The sequence below is a fragment of the Aquarana catesbeiana genome, linkage group LG01 (assembly GCF_042186555.1).
Source record: "Aquarana catesbeiana isolate 2022-GZ linkage group LG01, ASM4218655v1, whole genome shotgun sequence".
NCBI lineage: Eukaryota > Metazoa > Chordata > Amphibia > Anura > Ranidae > Aquarana > Aquarana catesbeiana.
In genome coordinates this window covers 77203192-77216344 of record NC_133324.1, presented here as the reverse complement: position 1 = coordinate 77216344, position 13153 = coordinate 77203192, and the positions used below count along the sequence as shown (strand labels likewise).

Below are 13153 nucleotides of genomic sequence, written 5' to 3'. Positions count from 1 at the left end.
TCTCTTCAAAACGCTAAGTCCTGTGGCTTTCTCCTGCTCCGTTCTTCTGTTATCAGCCTGATGGATCTAAATTTCTACAGACTCAGACATTTATGATGTAACTTGGATGCGTAGATACTTAAATGTAGAGACTATAGCTATTTAGGATGCAGAGCTTGGCATATTATCCACAAGGGGATCTATCGGTAAAAGAACAGACTTGTCCCAAATTATTGTGAAACCTGAAAAGGAACCGTATGTAGTAATTGGGGACATCACTGCTACTAAAGAGTGTGAAGTATCTCCCAAAAATAAAAGCGCGTCATCAGCGTATAGGGCAATCTTGTCCTCCTCCTAGAGATCTGCGAAACCCAAATATATTCTATGACTGACGAATAGCTGCAGCCAAAGGTTCAAGGGCCAGATCAAAAAGGAGGGGTGATAGTGGAAAAGTGATAGTGAAAAGGGGGCCAATGTATGCCTGTTCACCTGAACCCCTGCCACCGGTGCAGCATATAGAAGCTGTATCCAGCGTATAAACTGGGATCCAAATTCAAATTTCTGTAAGCAATGCCATAAACAAGTCCACTCTATACTATCAAAAGCTTTTGCCACATCAAGCGACAATATACCTAGATTATCGGCTGGAGCCTGCAAGTTACGGAATAATCATTGAATATTTATTGCAGTTGATCTGTTTGTGCACCGAGATCGGTCTGGTTTTATTCCAATCTTAGAAATGACATTCGCCAATCTATTAACTAGCACTTTTGCCAATATTTTCACATCTGATGTGAGTAATGATATTAGACTATATGATTCTGGATTATTAGGGACCTTACCAGGTTTTAATAGGACTATGATAACCGCCTCGTTCATAGGAGGAAGATGGCCACACTCCAATGCTGCATTAAATACCTCTAATAATTCAGGCAGTAAATTGGCTCCATAGATTTTATAGACCTCCCCTGGTAACCCGTCAGCACCTGGGGCTTTATTATTAGGTATACACAAAATATAGCAGTGCAGCGCTCAATACAGGTCAGATGTATACGCATAAAATGTACATATTAAATGTACATAAATAAAACGCATGAGGCAAAGTCCCAAAATGTATGTCTTAGTCCGAGGAGATCAAAAGCTGCCCACTTGCAGAAGGGGGATCCCTCATTTGGCAAGGAAAGGGTGCAGTGATAGGATAAGATTTTATCCGTTGTATCACCACCAATGTGAACCTCCACCAAGGGTCTAGGCTGCTCACCTTATTGAGTGGACCTTCTGCGTTAACAGCAAGGTCACTCATGCATTCCCTTCCACAGGGTAGATTATGGAGATAGGGGTCCACAGGCCATATCCCAAATTCAGTCTCATCGGTTGATATATATCATGTTATAAACAAAAATAACAGGACATAGTGCTCTCCATACAAAAAGGTATAAAATGTATTAAATAATAAAAATATTACTCACAAAGAAAGCACTGTTTCCCAGTGCAGGAGTATACAGCATAAAATGAACCAGATGGGTGGCTGTACTGACATCACAGAGCCCCTCGCACGCGTATCGTCCGTGTGGACTTCCTCAGCGAATCTGACTGGGGGCCCGTGTGTCAGCTCTTATATCTAATCCTGGTTCCACATACAATTCATGATGATACTGGAAACCCCGCCCACTCTCCAATAATACACAGGTGAATGGACTTAACTACTAAGTAGTAGAGAATCAGGAGTGGCTACAAATCTAATAGGGCACAAGCAAGCTGAATACACTGATAACTTACTGATAGGCAGCCACCATTCCTCCCATGTTATGAGCTAATGCATTTCCAGGTCAAATCCTTATCTTCCAATAGCAGTGAACGCTGCTGTGTCCTGAAAGACAGCCCGCCCCCATTTCCGGGTCAAAAAAAAATGTTAAGCCTACGGCACCTGGTATTCCCAGGCGGTCTCCCATCCAGGTACTAACCAGGCCCCACCCTGCTTAGCCTCCGAGATTAGACAAGATCGGGTGCTTTTAGGGTGATGTGGCTGTAGGCAAATCCATCTCGTTCAATGGCAGCTAACGCTGCTGCGTCCTGGGAAGAAGCCCGCCCTCTAAAGGGGCGTTCGTATGGAGACGGGGATGGGGGGCAGGAGCACAACAAACAAACCGCCCCTTTCATACACGTCGCTCACAGACTAAGTGAACGGCAACAGGGAGCGCAGACGCAATGCGTGCTCCGCCCCTCCCTTCCACGTCACCCCCTGGACAGATCGAGATGCCAGAACTCCAGTCTCCTTGACAACGACATGAAATCGCTCCCAAGAGCGCATCCTTCATTCCTCTGGCCTGTCAGCGTGGGTAATAACAACATTCACCCACATTGGCAAGCAGGCTAACATTAAATTAGCAACTAATCAGAGACATAGGGAGCAGAAACAAGGCTAACGTTAAAAAAATAATTATAATAAAGTAAAAATAATGTAATATAGTTATAATGCTAAGAGGAGGGAGGCTACTCAAAAAGTACCTATGGGGATACCCCAAAGAGGCTATAATTGAAGCATATGGGGGAAGTTCATAAAGTCACTCCCCTCCCTTATGGCAGAATCCATCCTAAGGTGTCCTACACACTCTTCCAGATGGAGAATGTGTACCAAAAACAAATGCTATTCCCTCCCAGTTGTCACCAGAGGGATATACGAAAAGTGAAATGGAAAAAGTCAAACAAAATACATATATCGCCACCCCATGTAATATCGTGTAGGACCTACAGGGGTTAAAAATATAAATGAATGAATATAAATTTGATAGAAAAATTATAATAAAAAGACATCAGTACAACCACCTCATCTGTACACAAATACAATTAGAATGTATACATATACCACAAACAAATATACATTATGGACCAATATTCTAAATGGTAAGGGGCTAGAAACCAACATATACTGGCGATCCCAAGTTCCTCTAGACTCAAGGTCTACTGTCGATCCCAAATTCCTCTAGAGTCAAGGGTTTATCCAACGCCTCCCTGCCAGCTGCAGACAGTTCTGGTAACCTAATGGAATCAAGAAAAAGTAGCAGTTCGGCCTCTTCATAAGATGCTTTGCTGCTATATAAATCTTTAAGAAAATCACAAAACACAGATGAGATCTCCATTGTAGTACGTGCCCATTTAGTTGAACATTCTTGCAATTCTACCACATGGACAGAAGCTTTTTTGGCTTTTACAATTGTAGCTAAGAGGTAACCAGTGTTTTCCCATTCCTTCAAAATGAGGTTGCTGGAGGAAAAACCTTTTCTGCGCCGCTTTTTTACGGGATATTTCCGCATAGGACTGTTGACTTTGTATCCACTTCTGCTGATTTACTACAGTGGGGTTCGTTCTATATTGAAGTTCGGTCTGCAGGACAGCTTCGGCTACAGAGCATTCCCAACTTCTAGATTTCTATTTGATCTTTGAAATTTGAAATATAAATAAGCCTCTTATATAGGCTTTTAAGGAATCCCAATAAATCTGCAATGATACAGAGGGCTTGTTAGCGGTGCTGTAGGCAGATATGTCGAGCATATTATCTTCCGTTGAAGGAAATGGGTCTAACCAAGGAGAGAGATGTGGTAAGTCAGCTTGCAGTGTCTGCAATGGATCTTACAAGCCCAGACACACAAATCCTAGAGAATTAACCGACAGGATGAAAGAGCCGGAGCACTCCCAACACACGTCTGTTCACATCACAGGCTTCACCCTAAATTGACCATGCTTGGACAAGTCACTATCGCCTTTGAGATCCTTCACATTATTTAGGGCTGTCTCTTTTATACTGGGGCTGTTAGGAGGTACATCATACTGCAGTTGTCCCATCATATGACAACAACCATTTCAATGCTAAACTATTATTTCATTTGTAACTAACTAGATTTTGTGATGGTCAGTGGAAACGTTTTTTTTTAAGTGCATTATACAGCCAAAAATTTGTGAACACTTAACCATAATACCTACACTGTATGGTAAAAAGTAAGTAAATACCCCTTGTAGCAGAGCGCCCCAGAGAGAGCTGGGAAAAGTCCTGCTTGGGGTTTCTACATCTCCCAGGCTCCTCTCATTCACATTCAGGGATCTCTGATCTACGATCCAGTTCGAATCCTGGTCCTTTCCCCCAGGCTAATTTAACCACCTCAATACTGGGCATTTTCGCCCCCTTCCTGCCCAAGCCATTTTTCAGCTTTCAGCGCTGTCGCACTTTGAATGACAATTGCGCGGTCATACAACACTGTACCCAAATGAAATTGTTATCGTTTTTTCCCCACAAATAGAGCTTTCTTTTAGTGGTATTTGATCACCTCTGCGGTTTTTATTTTTTGCGCTATAAACAAAAGAGGAGTGACAAGTTTTAAAAAAAAAAAATAATTTTTACCTTTTGCAATAATAAATATCCAATTTTTTTTTTCTTTAAAACAAATTTTTTCTCAGTTTAGGCCGATATGTATTCTTGTACATATTTTTGGTAAAAAAAAATCGCAATAAGCGTATATAGATTGGTTTGCGCAAAAGTTATAGCGTCTACAAAATAGGGAATAGTTTTATAACATTTAAATTTTTTAAAATTTTTTTACTGGTAATGGCGGCGATCTGCGATTTTTATCGTGACTGCGATATTGCGGCGGACACATCGGACACTTTTGACACATATTTGGGACCATTCACCTTTATACAGCGATCCGTGCTATAAAAATGCATTGATTACTGTATAAATGTGACAGGCAGTGAAGGGGTTAACACTAGGTGGTGATCGAGGGGTTAACTGTGTTGCTAGGTAGTGATTCTAACTGTAGGGGGCGGGGACTCACTAGGGGAGGAGACCGATCGGTGTTCCGCTGTACTGGGAACACATCATCGGTCTCTTCTCCTCTGACAGGACCGTGGATCTGTGTGTTTACACACACAGATCCATGGTCCTGCTGTGTTACCGGTAATCGCGGTTGCCCGGCGGACATCGCGGCCGCCGGGCACGCGCACCGGGTGCCTAGTGACACGGCGGGCGCGCGCGATCGCCCGCGCGCCCCCTGGTGGCCTAGGAAAGCGAGGACGTCATATGATGTCCGCCCGCAACGAGAGCTGCGCCGCCTGGCCGTCAATTGACGGCCGGCGGTCGGCAAGCAGTTAAACTCACCTGAGACAGTCAGCCAGTGCTCTCGGCCTGGGAGACAGACAGCACTGGTCTGGTGAGAGAAAAAGATTGGTAAAAAGCTGTTAAGCTGTATTTGTGGAAGCTGACAAGCTGTAGGCTTGCTCAGCCTGGTAGTTAGGACCTGTATATATTGGATAGTTAGTGCTGAGACACGGCTAAGGGTTTAATTTGGTATTTTTGTTCCTATTTTGTTTTCTGGAACACTGTACAGCACCTGTATATAGACTTTCCTGTACATAACGCAAATAAACACCGCACTGTTTGTCACTACCTCACTCGGTTTGGTATCTGTGCCTGAAAGACTGCTCATCCCAGGGAGCTTTGTACCTGCTACATGTCCCTGGGTTCAGGTCTTCCAGTCAAGCGCATATCAATGCTATAACGTACAAAGACATTTTGGATAATTGTGTGCTTACCACCTTATGGTAACCATCCAGCATGACTGTGCCCCTGTGTACAAAGCCAGCTCCATAAAGACATGGTTGGATGAGTTTGGTGTGCAGGAATTCAGTGGCCTGTATAGAGCCCTGACCTCAAACCTACTGAACACCTTTGGGATGAATTGGAACACCTTTTGCAAGACTGATCATCTAGTTCAAAATTAGCATCTGCCCTCACAATCGCTCTCTTGTCTGCATGGACACATATTCCAGCAGACATACTGCAAAATCTCCTGAAAGCATTCCCAGAATTGTAGAGGCCAATATACTCTTAAATGGGGGCAGCTCCATATTAGTGACCATAGTTTTGGAATGGGGTGTCCAAAGCGTATGAAGGTAATGGACAGGTATTCCCAAATTTTTGATCTTATGGTGTATATCTAAAACAAAATCTTTGTTTTGGATGGAATTAAGATAGGTTTGAACTTCTTAAGTTGATTGTAATGGTTATCTGTGTCCCTGATAGAGACCTTGCGTTTTCTATCTACTCTGGTGACCACTGTTTCTGTTCTTTTTCAGTCTGACATGATGTGCACCTTTTTTTCCTTTATTTATTTTTAACTTATTGGAGCAAACTGGACGATGTTCTTCAGTTTTTAAGAAATGTCACTCCGTTTGGTGTTTACAGAATCAAGTATTAAAATAGAAATAATTTGTGGTGTCTTTACAACTCCTTTTAATAGCTTGTTTCCTCTTTATCGCATTTAGCGCAATTAGGAAATGGGTAGATTGTGTTGGACGGGGACAAGATTCTTCCCATTAGTTATTTGACAGGTTTAACTATAAGGTGTGGTAATAACTTAATAGTTCTGTAATTAATTTTCTGTATAACAATTGAAGCCATTTGGATATGTCAGCTAACTGACACAGTAAGGTCAAATCTCACTCTCAAGTACAATTATAGGATAACCCAGGGAATTAATTTATCTCCATCACACCCATTGTTGTGTGGGTTGGAATGGCTTCTCCCTTTGCTGTGCATTAATATGGTTTTCTATTTTTATGGGTTAATCAAGTTACTCTCTATCGGGTTCCACTGTGCTGTGTTAGTGTGGATTCAGTTGACTCTGCTCTCAAAGACAGAAGTGTTTTAAAGTGAACCCATGAGCTGCCTTACTTTCTGGTCTCAGGTTCATTGAGCAAGCTTCTTTAGAAAGCTGCTTAGATCCTCAGTTTAGCTTCCAAATCTGGGCCCTTTTTAATACAAATGTTGACCACAGCTTCCAAGATTCTTCCTTGGTCTGCCTCCTCCAGCCACTGTACCCTTCCTATTAGCTATTGAGGCTCCCTCAAATTTGGTGGCCATTGGAGTGTTGAATGGCTGCTACCCCTGGGATTGACCATGAAAATTGTGGTTGATTTTTACATAATATAGAGGTCCTGGGTTTACCAAGGCACCTTGAAGATATACCGAGGTGTAAGCCTATTTTAAGAAGCCTACTCTGTTGGATTTGGGGCCTACAGACTCCCTTAAAGTGACATCGTTTTTGATATGGACTTGGTCTTGTTACCCTGAAGTATGCTTTCCAAAGATGTTGATCTCCTGGATACCTTGCAGCCCTCGCTGGTTCCTCAGACACAGTGGTGATGTGAGGTCAGAGGAAGGCTCCGGTGAGAGCTGTGGGTGACCCAGGAGATCATCACTCCCAGACGTGTCGGTTCTGCAGCAGATGTTGGGGGATTAAAGCGAAGTTCCACCCAAAAGTGGAACTTCCGCTCCTTGTACTCCATCCACCCTCAGGCGCCACATTTGGCACCTTTTGGTGGGGAGGGGGGGGCAGGACACCTGTCTTTCACAGGTATTCTGTTCCCACTTCTGGGAGCCTCAGCCACGGGTATTGATGTCACCGCCCAGGCTCCCTCCTCCTCCCTCCCTCCTTCCCCAGCCGCCGGGCCAGTAGGAGAGAGGAGAGGAGCCTCGCGCATGCGCAGCAGGGTTCCCGGCGTGAAGCCGTAAGGTTTCACTGCTGGGTTCCCTTACTCGTAATGGAGGCGGCATGCACCTGACAGCTGATGGAAGTATCAGCTGCAGTGCCGACATCGCTGGACTCCAGGACAGGTAAGTGTCTGATTATTAAAAGTTAGCAGCTGCAGTATGTGCAGCTGCTGGCTTTTAATTTTTGCAGTGGTGGGTGGACATCCGCTTTAAAACCTATTAAAGCGGGGAAAGAAACTTGTGAACTTTGGGGATGAAAACTCATGAACTGAGTATTGTTCTGCAGCATGGGCCCCAGGAATTGGACATGTGCAATTCATTTTGATACAGATTGAAATTTGGATAAAAATTTTCAGTATTCAGATGTATCTGAATCTTCATATTGCAACAGTAATGAATTTCAACTACTCTGAAATAAATTATAAGGAAAACAACAAATTCATTTGTATTGATTTGTTTCATTCAGATAACAGGATACAATAGTTTGGGCCTTTTGCAATATTAAAATCACAAAAGCCGCTAGTAAGTAATTCCTTTGTGACTTTGGCTGTGACTTCAGAAGGTTTTCTAAGTTTAATAATATGTGTCATATTCTGTATTATGATTGGCCCATGCCAAATTTGCACTGAAGCCGCATCCAGCCACAAGCAAGTCAAATGCAAAGTTGGGGTTGCAGCAGCATGAACCGAGCCTTAATGTTTGAAACGTCCGAAATAATAACATAACGAATCAGAATCTTCCAAAATAACTTCTGATTATACAAATCGATTTGGAACAATGAATATATAAAACAAATTCAGAAAGCAAATCGTTCTATTATATAGAATATGAAACAAAACAAATTTTTTCGTTGTGCATACGTCTACCAGGAAAGATTTTATTTATGTATTTATTTGTTACAGGTACTTCTATGGAGCCCTAAATTTACACAGCACTTTACATATTTATTACACATTCACAACAGTCCCTTCCCTCAAGGAGCTTACAATAAAGGTCCCTAACTCGCACATAAATACATACGTATACTAGGGCCAATTTAGCAAGGAACATACATTCCACTTTAATAATTATGCTACCAACATTAACTATTTTACAAATACCGTACTGGTGACCCCACAATAGGGATAAAACTTTTTCGCGGAAGGGAGTTTAACAAGACACGTGGTCACTCATTAAAATTAGAAGAAAAGAGGTTTAACCCTAAACTACGTAGAGGGTTCTTTACTGTAAGAGTGGCAAGGATGTGGAATTCCCTTCCACAGGCGGTGGTCTCAGCGGGGAGCATCAATGGTTTCAAAAAAACTATTAGATAAGCACCTGAACGACCACAACATACAGGGATATACAATGTAATACTGACATATAATCACACACATAGGTTGGACTTGATGGTCTTTTTTCAACCTTACCTACTATGTAACTATTAGTGTGTGCTGTAATTTGCCTCCAGCATTGCTGCTATTTCTTCTTGCCGGAGGCTGCCGTTTTGCTGAAGCCTAGAGCCCCTGAACAGCAGTAAATCTTTAGGCTGTCAGCAGATCAGCCTCTACAAATTTGGCACAGTGCCTAACAATAGAGAGCAACTGTGCATGTGCAGAGAAGTGAGACAGTGTATTACTGGATTTCAAACCATATAGGCACTTATTTTGAATATTTTGCATAGCTATACCTGAAAAAGGGGTCAGCTTGAAGTGAGCTAGCAGGACTTAATTTTCTGACTAAAGTTCCACTTTTATAGCGGTAGTAAACCACTGTGTGCTTTTTTTTTTTTTTTTTCTGGACACTGCAAGGTAAAGCCATACAGTGCTAGTATGCATCTCATACTAGCACCTTGTGTGAGACTTGCCTTAGAACGAAGCCTTCAAGTGGCAAGCTGTCGCTGTTGACAAGGCTTCCACCTTCACCCGTCTTCCTTCCATGTAAGTGGCCGGAGCTGCGATGATGTCACTCCTGCACTTGGGTGTGGAAGCCGCCGTTTACAGCACAGGACTCTGAAGGAACGTCCCGGGTGGCCGTTCCTCCAGAGCGCATGCACCAGTGATGCAACTGGCAGCACGTACAGTAAATATCTCCTAAACGGCACATGTTTAGGAGATATTTACAATACCTATAGGTAAGCCTTATTGTAGGTTTAGATATAGGTACAAATTCAGTGGTGTAGTGGGTAGCACTTTCGCCTAGCAGTAAGAAGGGTCGCTGCCTGGAGACACTACCTGCCTGGAGTTTGCATGTTCTCCCTGTGCCTGCATGGGTTTCCTCCGGGTACTCCGGTTTCCTCCCACACTCCAAAGATATGCTGGTAGGTTAATTGGATCCTGTCTAAATTGTCCCTAGTATGTATGAATGTGAGTTAAGGACATTAGATTGTAAGCTCCTTGAGGGTAGGGACTGATGTGAATGTACAATGTATATGTAAAGCGCTGCGTAAATTGACGGCGCTATATAAGTACCTGAAATAAATAAATAAATAAATTATGCATAGGAGTTTACTCCCTCTTTAAAGTGGTTGTAAACTCTGTACTACCACTTTTACCTACAGGTAAGCCTATAATAAGGCTCACCTGTAGGTACCGTGAATATCTCCTTCACTTGTGACGTCTTCGGCACATGTGCACTGAAGAAACGGCCCGCTTGTGCCATGATCGGCGGCTCCCACGCGGGAGTAACGTCATAGCAGCTCCGGCCAATCACAGCGCCGGAGCCCGCAAACCCAGAAATAACTCCAGGAGACATGTCGCCGGTCATAGTGGTGTGCGGGGACCGTTGCAACAGCTTCGATCTAAGGTAAGTATTTCATAATGCATTTTATGCTCATTATGTCTTTGTCTTGCAGTTTGGTTTTTTTTTTTTGTTTTTTTGAGAGGGTTTACAACCACTTTAAGTATACAGTATGCATCATTTCCCTGATAGTAGTGCACCGATTTATTTCTCTAGCCCAAAATTGCTGTTTTGTAAATTTAAAAATTTTGTAACAATTTTGAAATTTGTAAAAAAAGAAATGACATTGGTGTTGATTTTATTTTAAGGATGGAACGGAGGTGGATTTCTGCAAATACCCGTCCACAAGCCTGCCGGACCTTGTCAGTGCATGCTCTGCCCAGGACAATCACACAGACAATAAGGAGAATGTGGAACCCGATGGAAAAGAGGAAAAGGGAGGATGCGGAACCAGTCAACTTGAGTCGCTGACTGTAAGTGTCTCTATAGTTTCTCATTATTCCACTTCCACAAAATAAACATTGTTCAGTAAATTGTTTTAGACCTTCCTGTCTTGTGGGAAAGGAGAGGGAAGAGGAAATAATACATGAAGTCATATTTTACTATGCACAGTAATATTTTCAGCATTATTATAGTAATTACACTTGTCAGCTTAGCAGCTGAGAAAATCCTGTTCCGATTACCGGTTTGAAAACTGAGGTGTAATTTATTTCCAGCGTTGTCTTTAATGAGAAACGCACCTTGTCTTGGAATTTCTTCATCTAAATGATGCAGTGATATAGTATGATTGTGAATTGGTTATTTAATACAGGTGATTGTATAGCGCCACCGATTTACACAGCACTTTTTTTTTTGAAAAACATTTTTTTTTATTTTCTTGACAAACACAAAACAATACATACGTACCGCAGCTTAGCCCACACCAGGCCTTCAGAATGGAATGGACCCACGCAGGAGTCATAAAGTGTTGTATACAATATCCAGGAAGATCAAGTTATCTATGACTACCATAGATATAACAGCAGCAACAAGATGTCATAGCTCCTGCTCCAAGGGAGGGCTAACATATGGCTGGCACACCCAGAATAGCTCTCACAACTCTGATTAGACTATTAAGACATTATGAAAAGCTGTTATATAACAGTGAGGCCCCTTAGTTTGTTACAGCAGTGGAGGGCTCCGCTAACCACTTACTCCAGACTCTGTCATGCTTTTTTGGACACCCTCTGTGTGTATAAGTGTCCCTGTAAAGGGGTATCACTGTGTTAACAAGTGATTTCCATGTACCTATAGAGGGAGGAGTCTTTCGCTTCCAGCCTAGGACAATGGACTTCCTGGCATAGAACAGCAGGAGACCCAACAGGGTTCTCTCTGCCACTCTTGGCACCAAGTCATCCACCAGCCCCAGCAGACATATTTTTGGAGGGCGATCAATAGTAATACCTAGCAGCTCGTTCACCTCTGAAAGAATTTGTGACCAGAAACCTGTAATTACCGGGCAGGACCAGAAAATGTGGATATAGTCCGCGGGGGCATGATCACACCGCCAACACTCTGGTGAGAGGGAAGACCTCATCTTGTGCACCCGAGCGGGAGTAAGATATGCCCTATGGACAATCTTGAATTGAATGAGACGATCTCTCAAGGAAACCAGTATTTTAAAAGTCCCACACATCCTCACAGTCCTCAGAGTCCAACTCCGGAACATCCAGGCCCCATTGCTGACGGGGTCTGGATAGCTCAGGAGAAGAGACCTGAAGGAAGTGCGCATATAGCACTGAGGTGGTTTTTTCAGCACAATCAAATCGCAAAATCCGCTCCAGGTCGGATTGCACCATCTGCCTTTCACCTGGCGGGAACTGAGCCCTGAAAGTATGGGACAACTGTAGGTATCTGAATTTGTGCGAGAGTGGGGCGTTGTGATGAGACATTAAGTGATCAAAGGAGAATAATGTTAGGTCTGATGTGATGTCTGAGAGAACCTTGATGTGATACCTGGTCCATATCACAGGGTCAGGGAGCTCAATAAAATGCTGCAGGTTGGGGTTGTTCCAGAGCGGGGCATTCGGTGATACAGCGGTCAGAGATTTACACAGCACTTTACATATATATTATACTTTCACATCCGTCCCTGTCCTCAAGGAGCTTACAATCTGAGGTCCCTAACTCACATTCATAATGGGGCCAGTTTGGACAGGAGCCAGTTAACCTACCAACATGTCTTAGGAGTGTGGGAAGAAACCAGAATACCTAGGAGGAAACCCACACACCAGTGCTGCTAGGCAGAAGTGCTAACCACTTAGCTACTGTGCTGCCCCATCTCCTGGTTATGCTAGGAGCTTGTTACCACTGGAGTAATGTGACACTGCTATGGAGAAAAGTTTCTTTTCATGCACAGAGCAGGCAATACACCAAAAATGCTCTCTAGTCTAAACATAACCTTCTATTTTTAATGGCAGGAACCTTCAAAACTTCATAACTATAAAGCAATACATTTGGTTATCAGAGTAGCCTGGCATTTGGCCATGGCAGGCTGGTCTGGAGGCTGCCAGGGGAAGCATATGCAGGCACTGCTAAGTGCCAACACTTTATACCTGAAGCAGTTCTATTTTTCTTTCTATGAACGTGTCTTTAAGAATCGTAACTGTAAGCCAACCAGGCTCTTCTGAATTGTACAGTGCTGTTTAATGCTGGCAGCTTCCTGACAAGACGGGTGGAAGCAGTGTTGCCAACCTACCAGATTGAAATTTACTGACGCGACACCCAAAATTTACTGGCACTGCCACGTTTTTACTGGAATTTCCAAAAATTACAAAATTACCGTTTTAAGTGCAAATTTCAGTTTGCTGTCGCGTGTAGACATTTTATATCCACTGTATTTCTTACTTTATTTTCTATATAATGTAAGTA

The 13153-nt window shown here is 43.0% G+C and overlaps 1 protein-coding gene and 1 pseudogene across 2 annotated transcripts in view; one reads left to right on the top strand and one right to left on the bottom strand.

The window, feature by feature from the left end:
* The window catches only part of PDZD2 (PDZ domain containing 2), a 496705-nt gene that overhangs the window by 328512 nt on the left and 155040 nt on the right, over positions 1–13153 (top strand). For both annotated transcript variants that reach the window (XM_073620669.1, XM_073620675.1), the window contains one exon: positions 10552–10716. In XM_073620669.1, coding sequence (XP_073476770.1) covers positions 10552–10716 — 165 coding nt within the window. The remainder of the gene's footprint in view (positions 1–10551; positions 10717–13153) is intronic.
* On the bottom strand, positions 1895–2013 carry LOC141125086 (5S ribosomal RNA; annotated as a pseudogene).